Source organism: Phalaenopsis equestris, unplaced genomic scaffold, assembly GCF_001263595.1.
Source record: "Phalaenopsis equestris unplaced genomic scaffold, ASM126359v1 Scaffold000402, whole genome shotgun sequence".
Lineage (NCBI taxonomy): Eukaryota > Viridiplantae > Streptophyta > Magnoliopsida > Asparagales > Orchidaceae > Phalaenopsis > Phalaenopsis equestris.
In genome coordinates this window covers 1,685,563-1,699,566 of record NW_018164844.1, presented here as the reverse complement: position 1 = coordinate 1,699,566, position 14,004 = coordinate 1,685,563, and the positions used below count along the sequence as shown (strand labels likewise).

At 37.0% G+C, this 14,004-nt stretch overlaps 1 protein-coding gene across 3 annotated transcripts in view; it reads left to right on the top strand.

Annotated features, from left to right (window-relative positions):
- Positions 1–763: 763 nt before the first annotated feature.
- LOC110026828 (mitogen-activated protein kinase 9-like) overlaps positions 764–14,004 on the top strand; it is a 74,560-nt gene continuing 61,319 nt past the window's right edge. For all 3 annotated transcript variants that reach the window (XR_002294251.1, XR_002294250.1, XM_020727986.1), the window contains exons 1-4: positions 764–1,201; positions 1,510–1,918; positions 2,035–2,162; positions 2,422–2,481. Coding sequence is in view for 1 of the 3 variants with exons in the window: in XM_020727986.1 (XP_020583645.1) it covers positions 962–1,201; positions 1,510–1,918; positions 2,035–2,162; positions 2,422–2,481 (837 nt within the window). In the remaining 2 variants the exon portion in view is untranslated. The remainder of the gene's footprint in view (positions 1,202–1,509; positions 1,919–2,034; positions 2,163–2,421; positions 2,482–14,004) is intronic.

Genomic DNA, 14,004 nt, shown 5'->3' with positions numbered 1-14,004 from the left:
AAATCATAAAAATACTTTCAAGTGATCTAACTAACTATTCTAAGCAAGCTGTGTTTCAACTTTTTATGGCTATACTTTTCTGGCAATCTTACATCCTTTAAATTATTGTTGTTTCTGCTAAAATGTACAACAATTTGATAGGAATTAAAATGAAGATCCTAAGTTATTGAGTTCACGCGTTCTCATTACTATCATTCGAGCAAATTGATCTAAAATCTTGATGATGAATTATGTGCTATGCAGTGTAAGCGCTCGAACTTGGTACGCTGGGATCTTCTTTTTAATTCAGATCAATTTGCTATACATTTGAGCATAAATAACAATAATTCTAAAGAATGTAAAACAATCAGAAAAATATAGTCATAAAACAATTAGTTAGATCACTTGAAAGTATTTTTATGATTTTTTTCTCCCATCTAATTAATTAATTAATTATATAAATATTATGTAATATTTTTTCATAATTGTATAAAATAATAAAATTTATAATTTGATAAATTCAGCTAATTAATACATGAGTTAATCAATTAATTATTAATTAAACTGTTAATACTCAATTAAAATTCAATATATCTCATTATAAATATTCTGTAATTTAATTATAAATCAATAAAAATAATAAAACTATAAATTAAAATTAATATATATATATATATATGTTAATTTTTAATTGAGAAAATAAAAAGTGCCCCCAATGGGGTGTTTTTATTTTTTTCAATTAATAGTTAATTAATAAAAACGGCCAACCACTGCATCACTTTCTTTCTCGTTCCAAGCTGATTATTTTTCTTCCTTAGACTGCAATTCCTCCATTTCTACAGTATTTTTTCTTTGAATAGTCGATGATCGTAACCCTCTCTCTGATCTACTCCAAAGCTTGCTAATTTGCGAGATAAGTAGACATAAACAAGGGCAATGCCCCGCCGCAGCAGAACTTAGCGGCGGTAATCACGTTCTTTATATGGGCTCCGGTAATCTCGTCGGCGGCTTACGCCGCTGGTTTAATCGCCGCTCGGCTAGCAGCTCCGCTTCCTCCTCGTCTGCCGCTCTAACCAATGACCTAATCCCGCCGTTGGGAACGACAGTTGAGGAAACAGACCGGGACGCCTCCTTCAACGACTCCGATGACTTCGATCTCACTGCCCTCCGATTGATCCGCGTCCCAAAGCGCATATTGACCCCCATCGATTCCAATAAAAAGGTATCTCTCTCTATTTTCTTGGTGCCACGATCATTAACCATTCGTACTGTCGGTACTGCCATTTTGGTCGATCTGCTGTTTGATGCTCTCGAGATTGTGACTTTTGTTGGTTCTTTGTCATGGCTAGGTGAATTTTGTTGTTCTTGCACACTGGATTTCTTGAAAAAGCCAGAAGTAAATTGCAATCACATGTTAAGGGAACCACGAGGCGTTTTTTTTACCCTTATTTAATTCTATTGATCGCTCATATTTGTGATCTTTCAGACAGGTGACTAATATTTTGGTTTTGTTCTTCTGAGATAATCCAGAGCACGCTTGATTCTGAATTCTTCACCGAATATGGCGAAGCTAGCAGATATCAAATTCAAGAGGTCATCGGGAAGGGAAGCTATGGGGTGGTTGGTTCTGCGATCGACACGCACACGGGAGAGAGGGTGGCAATTAAAAAGATTAATGATGTCTTCGAACATGTCTCGGATGCGACGCGGATTCTGAGAGAGATTAAGTTGTTGAGACTGCTTGAGCATCCTGATATTGTTGAAATAAAGCACATAATGCTTCCTCCATCACGAAGGGAATTTCGAGATATATATGTTGTCTTTGAGTTGATGGAATCGGACCTTCATCAAGTGATAAAAGCAAATGATGATCTTACGCCACAACATTACCAGTTTTTCTTATATCAGCTTCTTCGAGCACTGAAGTATATACATTCAGGTTTGAAAATAGTAAATTATGGCCCTTTTGTGCCCTAACTACCAATTCATATTGCAATGCATTTGAACTTTATAAAACTAAATTATGGCTTGTTATTTAAATGTGACTTTTCGTAGCTAATGTGTTTCATCGGGACTTGAAGCCTAAAAATATACTTGCTAATGCTGACTGCAAATTGAAAATTTGCGACTTCGGGCTTGCTCGTGCATCATTCAATGATACTCCTTCAACTATCTTTTGGACTGTATGTAACTCATTTGGATCTCAAATTACTTCTGTCCTTTTACTCTTACTGTGGCTGTTGGCCGAGCTGGATATCTGTTATGTTTCTTGTACTCATTAATGTCTCTTCTGTGGTGGAGATATTTGCCAGCATAGAAGGCATTTCACCTTTCATTCTTAAGTGGAGAGATTCAAATCTCCTCATAAAATACAAGATATTTGCAGTTTCTTCGCTTGGTCACTTTATTTATTTTTCTTTTTATTCTTCTTCCTTAATCTAGGATTATGTGGCAACTAGGTGGTACCGAGCTCCTGAATTATGTGGTTCTTTCTTCTCCAAAGTAAGACTCTCAGTTACTTATGACTTGTTTCCAAAATTACGAATTGTATTCTATTGCTCTATTGAAACATTTTGTCCATTCAAAACCTTCTGTGAAAAAGTTCATAGTTAAGTGTTTCAATCATATCCATGCTAAAGTGTGGTTAATTAATTTCACATATGTTGCATTTTTTGTCGGCATCAAAATAGGTCCTAGATGTTTTTGTTTTGGAAAATTTACATGCATACCACACGATTCTTACATGTTTACATTTCTAACAATTGAAGTTTGATATTTATGTTTATGACATTTTGGTGTTATAAACCTATACAAGAAATGCGTATGTCACTTTTATAAAGTTACGAAGAGTGCTATTTTTTATGTGATGTTAAAGATTTGAGTGTTATGCATATAGAAAAATATTAGATTTATTAGCCTAATTATTAGGCTAATTACTGTTGGTGCTATTAGTAGTCTTTATTTGCTTCCTTTTTTCTCGTTTCTTTATTCATGTATTTCCTTCTTAGTCTATTTCTGACTTTATACCTTTTCTTTTATTTAGGACTTGTAATATGTATTTATACCCTCCTTTTTATCAATAAAATTATCCTGCTCTTTTTTCAAACCTAACATTGTATCAGAGTCAAGTATCTCTTTTTCCTGCGTTCCTTTTTCTCTAGTGATTCTCGTCCAGCTGCCTTAAATCTCGACTCCCGTGAGATCTCCAGTTGCCGTAAAATCTCTTCCGCAATATCTCCATCAATTCTGCTGTAAATTCTGTCTACCGTGAACCTGTCTGTCGTGAATCCATCTCCCGTGAAATTTGTCTCCATGCCAGCTGTCTCCTGTGAAATCTATCTCCTTGGTAATATGCAAGGAAAAATATCAATGTAAATGATGTTGCTTCTTGGTTCATTTCTTCTGGTCAGGCAAACTATAGTGCTGCAAAAGTAGGGGTCATTGGTTTAACCAAATCTGTGCTCTGTGCTCGTGTGCTCTGCAGCGGTGATGCAGGGCCAAAGGAAGAAGGGGGAGGAAAAGCTTTTTGCGGTTGAGCTCCTGTGGACTAGGGCAGATGTCGAAGTTTATATTAGTTATGTTTAATATTTTTATTAGTTAATTAATATGTTAGTATATAGGTAAAGTTTATGTGTGTGTGTGTGTGTGTGTGTGTTTGTGAGGGTGTTTAATTATAATTTTAATGGAAATTTTATTAAAATAAGGACTAATAATTAGTTAGAAGAGTGTGTGAGTTAAGGGAAGGGCGATTCGAACAACTTATAAGGTAAATCTTCATAGTTAAATTAAACAAAATATCCAAATATTATATATATATGTGTGTGTGTGTGCGTGTTATTAAGTATTAATAGTGGTTTAATTGAATTAGGAAAGAAAGGCTTGATAAATTTTTGGGAATTGAGAACGAGGTGAAATCAAGGTTTTCAAAGAAGAGCAACGTAAAAATTTATAAATTTTATGAGTTATATATAGATTAGTTGAAGTAAAGGTGGTATTAATTTTATATCAAGTGATTTTAATTTATCAAGCCTTTAAATTATAGGTCGATAGAGAAGTCAAAGTGCTAGGAGAAGTGAAGTGAAGGAATAAGCATTTTAGAGGTTTTTTAATTTAAGGTGAGTACTTATTTTTTTATAGGTATTAAATTTAAAGTTTATTTAATAAAGAATTTTTTTAATGTTTTAGACAATTATATTTTTATGCATGTTGTAGCTTAAGAATGAAGGAAAATAAAAGGAGAAAGGGAAAATAATGATTAATATATTTAAAAAATATAATTTAAATGAAATGAATGAAAGTTAAATGTTTAAGTCATACAATATTACTCCCAGATGGTGCTGGCAGGGGATGCAATATACCCATGCATGTTAAAAGAAATAATAAATATGCATCTTCGGGTACAATTTGAGGGTAAATTCAAGTATAATTTTTAGGATGTTTTCAGACACATTTTGAGGATGGATTCAGGCATATTTTTTAGAATACCTTCGGATATGACGATAATCCTGTGATAATTATTAAAAAGGTTAAATTGGTAAATACTTAATATGAAATGAGAAAGAAAATTTTAAAAGTTTTAATGAAATGAATTGTATTTTTTGTTTGTCATCTATGCATAGCATATCATAAAAAATTTAATGCATATTAGATTATAATTACTCACGAAGTTGTACTTACAGCTGCAATTAATGTGGAGAAAAAAAGTTTTAGATGTTATGTCTAGTAGAAAAGATTTGATTTATTGGAGGGAGACCACTACTACTGATAGGGTATTAGTTTAGGATATGACGTTAGTTTCTTTTATTGTTTGCTTCTGTATTTAGTCACTTTATGTGTTGGTCTAAGATATTTTTTGATTTTGATGTTTCTGGATAGTTAAATTTTTATTTCACTTTGTGAATTAGTGACTCTTTTACATATATTGAAAGTTTTTTATTTTTTTTAAAAAAATGAAATGTTAATTTTGTCCGGTGGCAGTTCCCGCCTTAGTTAATTCTAAGCACTGACGTTTGATCATGATCTAAAAAAGCTATTAGAATGATTATGTTGACATTAATTTATTATCTTACAAGTGTGGAGTGTCCACATGCATGACTCGAGATAGTCGATGGTTTGTTTGTAGCATCTCGTAGCTCAAGACACCCCACCCGGGACTCTCTAGCATTTGCACAGGGCACAGAGTTAGAATTATGGTGATTTAGCCTCATCCGGGAAAACCTGCCATTTTAAGGGTTTATTCAAGACACGAGACATGCTCGATGCTTATTCTGGTGTTTAGAAGTCATCACATGTCCTTCTGGAGCCTCTCGTGGCCAAGGGAAACAATGAGGTCCTCTTACGCTCTCTACAAGAAAGTTAGGGTTCAAGACGCCTTACCTATGCCGTGGCTGAGGGCGACCGTTGGCGACGTTTTTTTGGCAAATGACCGATCAAAATACTCAATTCTAAAGTTATGAGACCACATTTCACTCATATAGAGTCGCTTGTAGGTTATTGAGAGAGAAAATCCCCCGTCGAGCACTCACAATAAAAATTAGGGTTTTGGGGCTAGACCGGAGCATATGAGCCAATCTCGTGTGCCTGTGCACCCAAAATACCTTTCTGGATGTTTAAAATCAAGCCTTTGGAAGTCTGGCTCCAGAATGGGCGCCTGGATGTGTAAAAATTAGGGAAACATCAAAAAGTGGTTTTTTCCCAAGGGTTGGGAAAGTAGGCGCTAGGATGTGGCGCTTAGGAGCAGTCCCTTTCCAGGTCACAAAAAGACTGTTTTTGGCACCTGATTTGACCCTTGAGGCAACATAACTTGCAAGTGTGTAATCATGAGCCTTGGGGATGGAAAAGAGGGTAGATAATAACTCTTTTAACCCTCCTTTAGAAGCTTCCTAAGGGTTCTAGTGAGGTCATTTTGGCACTTGGAGAGGGTGAGTTGAGCTTAACCTAGGGAAGCCTCACCCTCCAAAGGGAACCATCAGTCTGATTTCCATTGGTGGGCTGAAGGAGAGATTGAAGAGCTTTTGGGTAGAGCTTGAAGAGCATTTGGAGAGAGCTTGCAGGTCCATTGAAGAGGCTTCTTAGGAGAGCAAGAGATGGAGATCTTCATCGTCCTCAAGAGGAGAAAGTTAAGGGAGTTTATATCCCTCATTCTTTTCCCCTTTTCCAACTTTTCTTCCTCATCTCCTTCATCTTCCTCCACCACAAGTCCTGAGTGTGTGAGAGCATCATCCTAGCTCGGAGAAGCATTGTCGGAGCACAGCCGGAACGTGGGCTTCTCTTCTAATGTTAGGAGAGCTTCATCCGGAACACGAACGTGGGACTTAGATCAATCATCACGATGGTATAATATCCTTAGTACTTGCATTTTCCTTCTTAGCTAGCCCTAAGAATAATTTAGGATAGGCGTTGTAGGTCTGATCGCCCACACAGGCCGACCAATGGTAGTCGGCGCGACCACAACCCTTTGGAGTGGCAGTTGATTTCATAAAGGAAGCTATCGGTTAGGAATCCCATGCGTGGCCAAATTTTATCGGAGTAGAGCGATCTCTTTCTGTGAACCTTATACCTAAATCCTAGCAGTTGGAAACCCGATTTTCCCCTTGCATTTGTTTTCCCTAACTTTTCTTGAAGGGGTTGAGATGTTTGGATTTTGCAATGTGAGAAGAACTTTGTAGCTAGCCCACTTTGCATAATCATGACGAGTTATGAGATGGGAAAAGCTTTATAGCTAGTCAATTTCACAATATCGTAGAGTTTCTCTTTTGGAGACTTAGAGGTGAGACTCTCCACACACCTCGCCAAAGCAGGAGGCGGATAAGCTGCATATCTAAGTGAGGACGTTAGCTCGAGTATGACTTGTCATCGATCGCGATCACTTGCATCAGGTTGGGTTTGTATTACATCCCGCACTTACCTGTTGCATCACACTTTGGTTAGACCGCCCGCCCCGAATTTTACTGGGATGTCACGAAAGTTACAATTTAGGCTCTCTAGGACCTTAAAATTGTAAATTTATATATATTAGAATCATAATAAAAGATTCAAGATAAATTAAAATTTAGGATTAAAAGATTCAGAATTTTTAAAATTCATCTTTTACTTTTCTGCATGGCTTTCGGATTGGGTTTAAAACGGGCTACATTGCATGGACATAACCCAAGTCATATAATAGGACATCCACAATATCTAAGGACCACTCTTGAATTTTTAAAATTTGTCTTTTATTTTTCTACATGGCTTTCAGGTCAGGTTTAAAATGGGCTTCAACGCATGGGCATAACCCAAGTCATATAATAGGGCATTCACAATATCTAAGGACCACTCTAGATGATTGCATCATTTGCATATTCCGAGAAGTCCTTGTGATTTTCTATTCCAACCAGCTCAACTTAACTTTCTATGTAGGAGGTTGTCTAACACGCTTAGGTTATTGGAAAGTTCCTCGACTCAGACGAGGTGTAAGTCATTTTGTTGGGAGCTTTTTCAACTTTATAGCTGAATATCTCTCTCCTCTTTTTTGGTGACATCCTTGTCATTTTGACAAAAATGAGTCCCACATTTTGGAGCTCCACCTAATAGTCATAGGATAGAGTTTGGTTCTTCTGACCGTAAGGCTACTGAGGTCCCCCATAGACGACTCAATTCACGGATTGCTGACTGGGGTGGTTCTCTCGACGTATTGGGTTGACTACCTTCACGACTAGGTAGACTTAGGATCTTAGTGGTTTGGGATGACGGGTCCGTGGTACCCTGACTCGACAGCTACCTCTATCTTCTAGGGACTACTCCCTTGCTTGGATTACTCTTGTCGAACCCCGTCGCTCCTGTTGCCTTTGTTGATATCGTCTCGATGGCTTGACTGTCGATGAGCTGCAACCCGTTTGGAATACAACAATTGTTCTTTTCTCTTATGACTCTGATATATTTTGACATATCAGGATTCCCTGATGAGATGATTCAGTTATTTTGCAGGCTTCGTATGTCGATGAGTCAGTTACCCATGTAGGGACCGTGAGATATTCACTCTCTGTTATATGGTTTAGCAGGAACTTTGAAAGCACAGAGCATTCCACTACGAGATAATCATCCTTTGATAGCCATGTGCTAGTCGTCACCACTAATGTAAACAAAACTCCTTGGATCAAGAATTTTTTTGGGCAACCCCCAGGATGTAATTAACCAAGTGGGATATGTCCCATTGAGATTACTCTAGACCTCAGAACAGGCAAACGGATTTGAATATCTGGTTTTGGGTAATCTATGTATGCATTCTTTTGTGGATGCTTGTCCAAGTTGCTTTCGCCCGATCTTGTTTTTCAGACTTACTTGACTTATATTTGCGAGGTTCATCGCACGTAGGCTTTCCACCTTTTTTTTTTGTCATCTTTGTCGTATGTCAGCCTTTTTTCGGTTCCTCTCTGCTCCTGATTATTCATATGATTCAAAAGAAAGACATTCAGAAAAGAGAAGTAAATGATGGAAGACAAACCGACGACTACTTTAAAAATTAAAAGAGAAGAACATAAACAAATTACTTTAATTCTTAAGTAATGTTGATAAAAATTCAGTTGTATCTAATTATAATCTCTGTTATGCTATTCCATAAATATGAAAATCGGGGGGAAGGAGCTAAAGATGATACTGCAGAAGCAGTTGCACCCCCGCATATTAGTGTAAATGCATATGCATAGACTGAAATGACGATTGTAGTAGCACAATTGATTAAGAATTCTCAGACTCCGACTGATTCCCATGGAAGAGGTCATTTGGATAATTACCTAAAATTATTTCAGGATATGAGACCACTTGTCTTTTGTGGAGCAGGTCTGGTAGATGTTGAAAACTAGCTGTTGAGAGTGGAGAAGATTATGGATGTATTTTCTTGTCCTCTAGAGAGGATGGTTACACTAGCTACTTTTGCATTAGAGGGAGAAACAACAAGATGGTGGCGTGAATAGTTGCAGGAGAAATTTGGAGGTAGAGCCAATCACATGATTCAGTGGGGTGAGTTTGTAAATACCTTTTGAAATTGGTTCATACCACAGTCCGTCAGGAGACAAATGAAGGATAAGTTTATCAGGTTGATGCAAGGTGATTGCTCAATTTTGCAGTATGTAGCTGAATTCGTATGCACCTTAGTTGATCCTTAGTGCCGAGGAGTGCCACCGATTTTTGTTTGGGCTCAGGGATGTGATTAGACAGCCATTGATTCCTCTTGAAATCGATGATTACTTTGCTCTGGTGGAGATCTAGGAGGATTGAGCTGGAATTGGAGGCTAATCGGAGGAGGGACATTTAAAAGAGAATAAATTTAGAGGGATCCTAGTTTCCTCAGGGCTCTTAGAGGTTGTCCTTCCAGTCAAGTAGTATAGGTGCTAAGAAGGCTAGATCCGACAGCGTGGGCACTCAGTTTGAAGTTAATAAGTGTCATAATTGTGGAACGTCTCACAACGGTGATTGCTATCTTGATCCAATATTTGTTTTTGGTGCCATCAGCCATGACATATGACGAAGAGTTTCTCAAACATGGGTTAGAGGGCTCCAACAGATTCCAGAAGCAGCGTTGCACCAGCTCAGAGGAGCTATTGTAAACCAATGACACTTGAATCTTCAGGGTTAGTGCCAAATACATGTCAGATTTGACAAAATGTTCAACCCAGAGTATATGCATTATCACAACAAGAATCTAAGGACTCCCCTGACATCATCAGAGGTATGTTTTCCTTTTAACAATTTAAATCAGTACACTTTAAGCATTTTAGGATTCATATCATGTCACCCTTAAAATTAGGTTTTAAATACATTAATAAGTTAACTCTAAATGTTTAATGTGATGATTTTAATAATAGGTATCATATATCCCAGAGTAGATCGAGAAGAGTACTATTTGATTCGAGAACATCACATTCTTTCATAGCTGATGAACTGGCTAAAGAGATGCAATTGAATATTATTTCTATGCCTGTGATACTATCGGTTAGAATTCCAAATGACAATTTTTAGGAAGTTGATCAATCTTGTGAGGTAAAGCTTATGATTGGTGGAAAGAGTTTTAATGCCCAACTTGTTGTGTTGCCCTTGGTGGGATTTGATGTGATTTCAAGCATGGATTAGATGTTTGAAAATTTTGCCATTATTAATTGCAATAGAAAGATTGTTAAAAAAAATGTACTAAGGGAGGCGGAAGTTAAATTTTTTGGTGACAGAGAGCTGACAGCTATGATAATTACTTGCATGAAAACTTTTAAATTGTTGAATGATGGAAGTCAAAGTTTTTTTGCTCTGATATCACATACTTCTAAGAAGTGAAATCTTTGGATGATATTCCAGTGGTAAGAGAATATCTATAGGTATTTTTGGATGATGTACCAGGGCTACCGCCAATATGAGAGATTGATTTCACTATTGAGCTCTTACAACGTTCTGAGCCTGTATCCAAGGCACCTTACAGACTGGCAGTTAAGGAGTTATAGGAGCTGAAGAGGCAACTACTGGAGTTACTTAATAATGGCTTATTAGACCTAGTACCTCACCTTGGTGAGCTCCAGTGTTATTTGTGAAGAAAAAGGAAGGGAGCTTCAGGATATGTATTAACTATAGGGAGTTGAATAAGCTTATTGTTAAAAGTAAATATCCACTGCCAAAGATTGATGACTTGTTTGATCAGTTGAAAGTGGCTTTAGTATTTTAAAGATTGATCTGAGATCAGGTTATCACCAATTGAGGATGAAAAAAGAATACATAGCCGAGATTTCTTTCAGAACCAGATACGAGCACTATGAATTTGTGGTGATGCCGTTTGGACTGACAAATGCTTCAGCAGGTTTTCATGAATCTGATAAACAAGGTCTTCAGACAGTTTATGGATACTTTTGCGATCATTTTTATAAATAATATTCTGGTGTATTCGAGGGATAAAGTCAGTCATGCAGATCATTTACATGTGCTACAAGTTTTGAAGGAGAATATACTTTATGCCAAAATTTTTAAATGTGAATTTTAGCTTAAAAGTGTGACTTTTATTGGGCACATTATCAGTGGAGACGACATATCTGTGGATCGGAACAAGGTGAAGGCGATTGCAGATTGGCCAAGAACTAATGTTGTTACTGAGGTAAAGAGTTTTCTAGGTCTGGCTGGTTATTACAGGAGATTTGTTGTAGGGTTTTCACAGATTACTATGCCACTATCAAGGTTGATTTTGAAGGCGGTGAAGTTTGACTAGTTTGATTATTGTGAGGATGCTTTCCAGAAGCTGAAGGCTTACTTAAGTATTAGTTATTCCTTCAAATTCTGATAGATTTCAAATTTTCAGTGATGCATCTTTGAGGGGTTTGGGTTGTATACTTATGCAGCATGATAGGGTCATTGCATATGCATCACGACAATTGAAGAATCATGAAAGGAATTATCCTTCGCATGACTTGGAGCTTATTTCAATTCTTTTTGCACCAAGATCTAAAGGCATTATCTATGGAGTTACATGTGAAGTTTTCACTGACCACCAGAGTTTGAAATATATTTTCACTCAGAAAGAGTTGAATTTGAAACAGTGGAGATGACTAAAATTTATTAAAAATTATGATCTAGATACTCAATATTATCCAAGAAAGATAAATATGGTGGAAGTTGCGTTGAGTAGAAAGCTTTATGTAATTTGAATTATTTATTTACTCAATAAGAGCGGCTAGTTGCGGTTAGTTAAATATTTGGAGATGTTGAAGCTATCTATAGATGGTGATGATGGTATGACTCATTTTTATTAGTTGACGGTGCAACCAACTCTAAAGGGCAGAATTATAGATTCTTTAGCCAGAGATAACAGTATTCAGAATGTTATGGAGCAGATTCAGGCAGGCAATTTGGAGAGATTTGTGATAGATCATGATGGTTTATTGAGGTGTAAATGCAGGGTTTATGTTTTAGATGTTGATGATCCGAGGAAGGAAATTTTGGAGGAAGCATATTTATCTAGTTTTACTGTTCACCTAGGGAGTAAAAAAATGTATCAGGATCTTGAAGAAGCATTTTGGTTGCCAGAATTGCAGAGAAGTGTGACAGAATTTGTGGCCAAGTGTCATTCATGTCATCTAGTGAAGGCAGAGCATCATCGTTCTGAAGGTCAGCTGCAACTTTACCAAGTCCAGAGTGGAAATGGGAGAAGATTGCCATGGATTTTGTTATTGATTTGTCGATATCACATCAGGGTCATGACACTATTTGGGTAATTTTCGATAGACTGACTAATTCCGCTCATTTCTTACCTATTATACAGACAAATCGAAGCTAGCCAAATTATATGTGAATCAAATTGTGAGGTTGCATGGAGCGTCGAATTTTATTGTCTTCGATAGAGATGACAGGTTTACTTCCAGATTGTGGAAGATGATTCAAGAAGCTTTGGGCACTAAACTGGTTTTCAGTACAACATTTCACTTTCTAACAGATGGTCAATCAGAGAGGACTATTTAGATCTTGAAGGATCTACTAAGGTTATGTGTTCTTGACTTTGGTGGACGTTGGGAATCACATATGCTTTTAGTAGATTTTGCTTATAATAATAATTACCAGACTATCATTGGAGTGGGTCCATATGAAGCATTGTATGGAAGAAAGTGCATAACACCTTTATGTTTGGCTGAAACAGGTGAAAGAAAGATCATTAGTGTTGATTTGGTTGATGAAAGAAGGTTAGACTGATCAGAGACAGACTGAGGGCAGTATAAGACAGTCAGAGGAAATACTATGGTGACAAGCATATACCTGTTGAATTTGAAGTTAGAGAGTTTGTTTTCATCAAGGTCAATTTATTGAAGGGTGTGCAACATTTTGGGAAAACAAAAAAATTAAGTCCCAAATTTGTCGGTTCTTTTGAGATCGTAGAGAAGATTGGGAATGTGGCTTATAGATTGGTTTTATCAGCACATATGCAGAGAGTGCGTAATGCTTTTCACATTTCTTCGTTGAGAAATATATTGCAGATGAAGCTAGTAGGGTAATAGTAGAGTCAGTTGATATTCAGACTGATCTGTCGTTTATTGAGAAGCTTGAAATGATATTGGATTATCAAGCGAAAAAGCTGCGGAATAAAGAGGTCCATTTTTTGAAGATCTTATGGAAGCATGGATCGGAGAAGGATGCCACTTGAGAGAAGGTCTCTGAGATACAAGAAAGATATCCACATTTTTATTTGAGGTATGTTATTTTCATGTTTAATTTTAAATTTCAAGAATGAAATTTTTATAAGGAAAGGAGATTGTAATAATTGATATTAAATAAATAAATAAATAAAATAAAATAAGTGTTGATTAGGAAGGTTGCACCCTATCACAGAACTCTTAACTCACGCTCCTTCCACACTTCCCATCATTTGAAACTGAAGAATAAACGATAGGGAGAGTAGGAAGATCTAGAAAATAGGTTGTGCCTTAGCCCAGTAAGGAAGAAGAAATAGTAGAAGAAGGGAAGCAATTTTAGTGAGGAGAAAGGAGGAGGAAGAAGAAACCTTCTACGGGAAGGAGGAAACTTTTTGCGGGAAGGAGGTGGCTTCGACTCTGTAGAGGCGCAATCAAAAGAGTAAAGGAGGAAGAAGAACGAGTGATTCTGTTAAAAGCGAAAGAAGCTCTCGCGATATTGTGCGAGAGAGAAGGAGAAGTCGGAGGAGGTGAAGTTAGGGTTATCGAGCCGTGCGAGAGAGGAAAAGTCAAAGGGGGTGAAGTTAGGGTGGCCTGCGTCTAGTCGAGACCAAGGGTAGGAGAGAGAGCTTGTGTGCTTTATAGCGGTGAGACGGGCTGAAGGAAGAAGGGGGAGGAACTACTCCTTACGGTTGTGCTCACGTGGACTAGGGCAAGGCCGAAGATTATATAAGGTATGTTTAATATTTTTATAAGTTACTTAATATGTTAATATATAAGTAAAATTTGTGTGTGTGTGTGTGTGTTTGTGAGGGTGTTTAATAATATATTAATGAAAATTTTATTAAAATGAGGACTAATAATTAGTGATTGAAACTTTGAAGGAGAAATTGGAAGA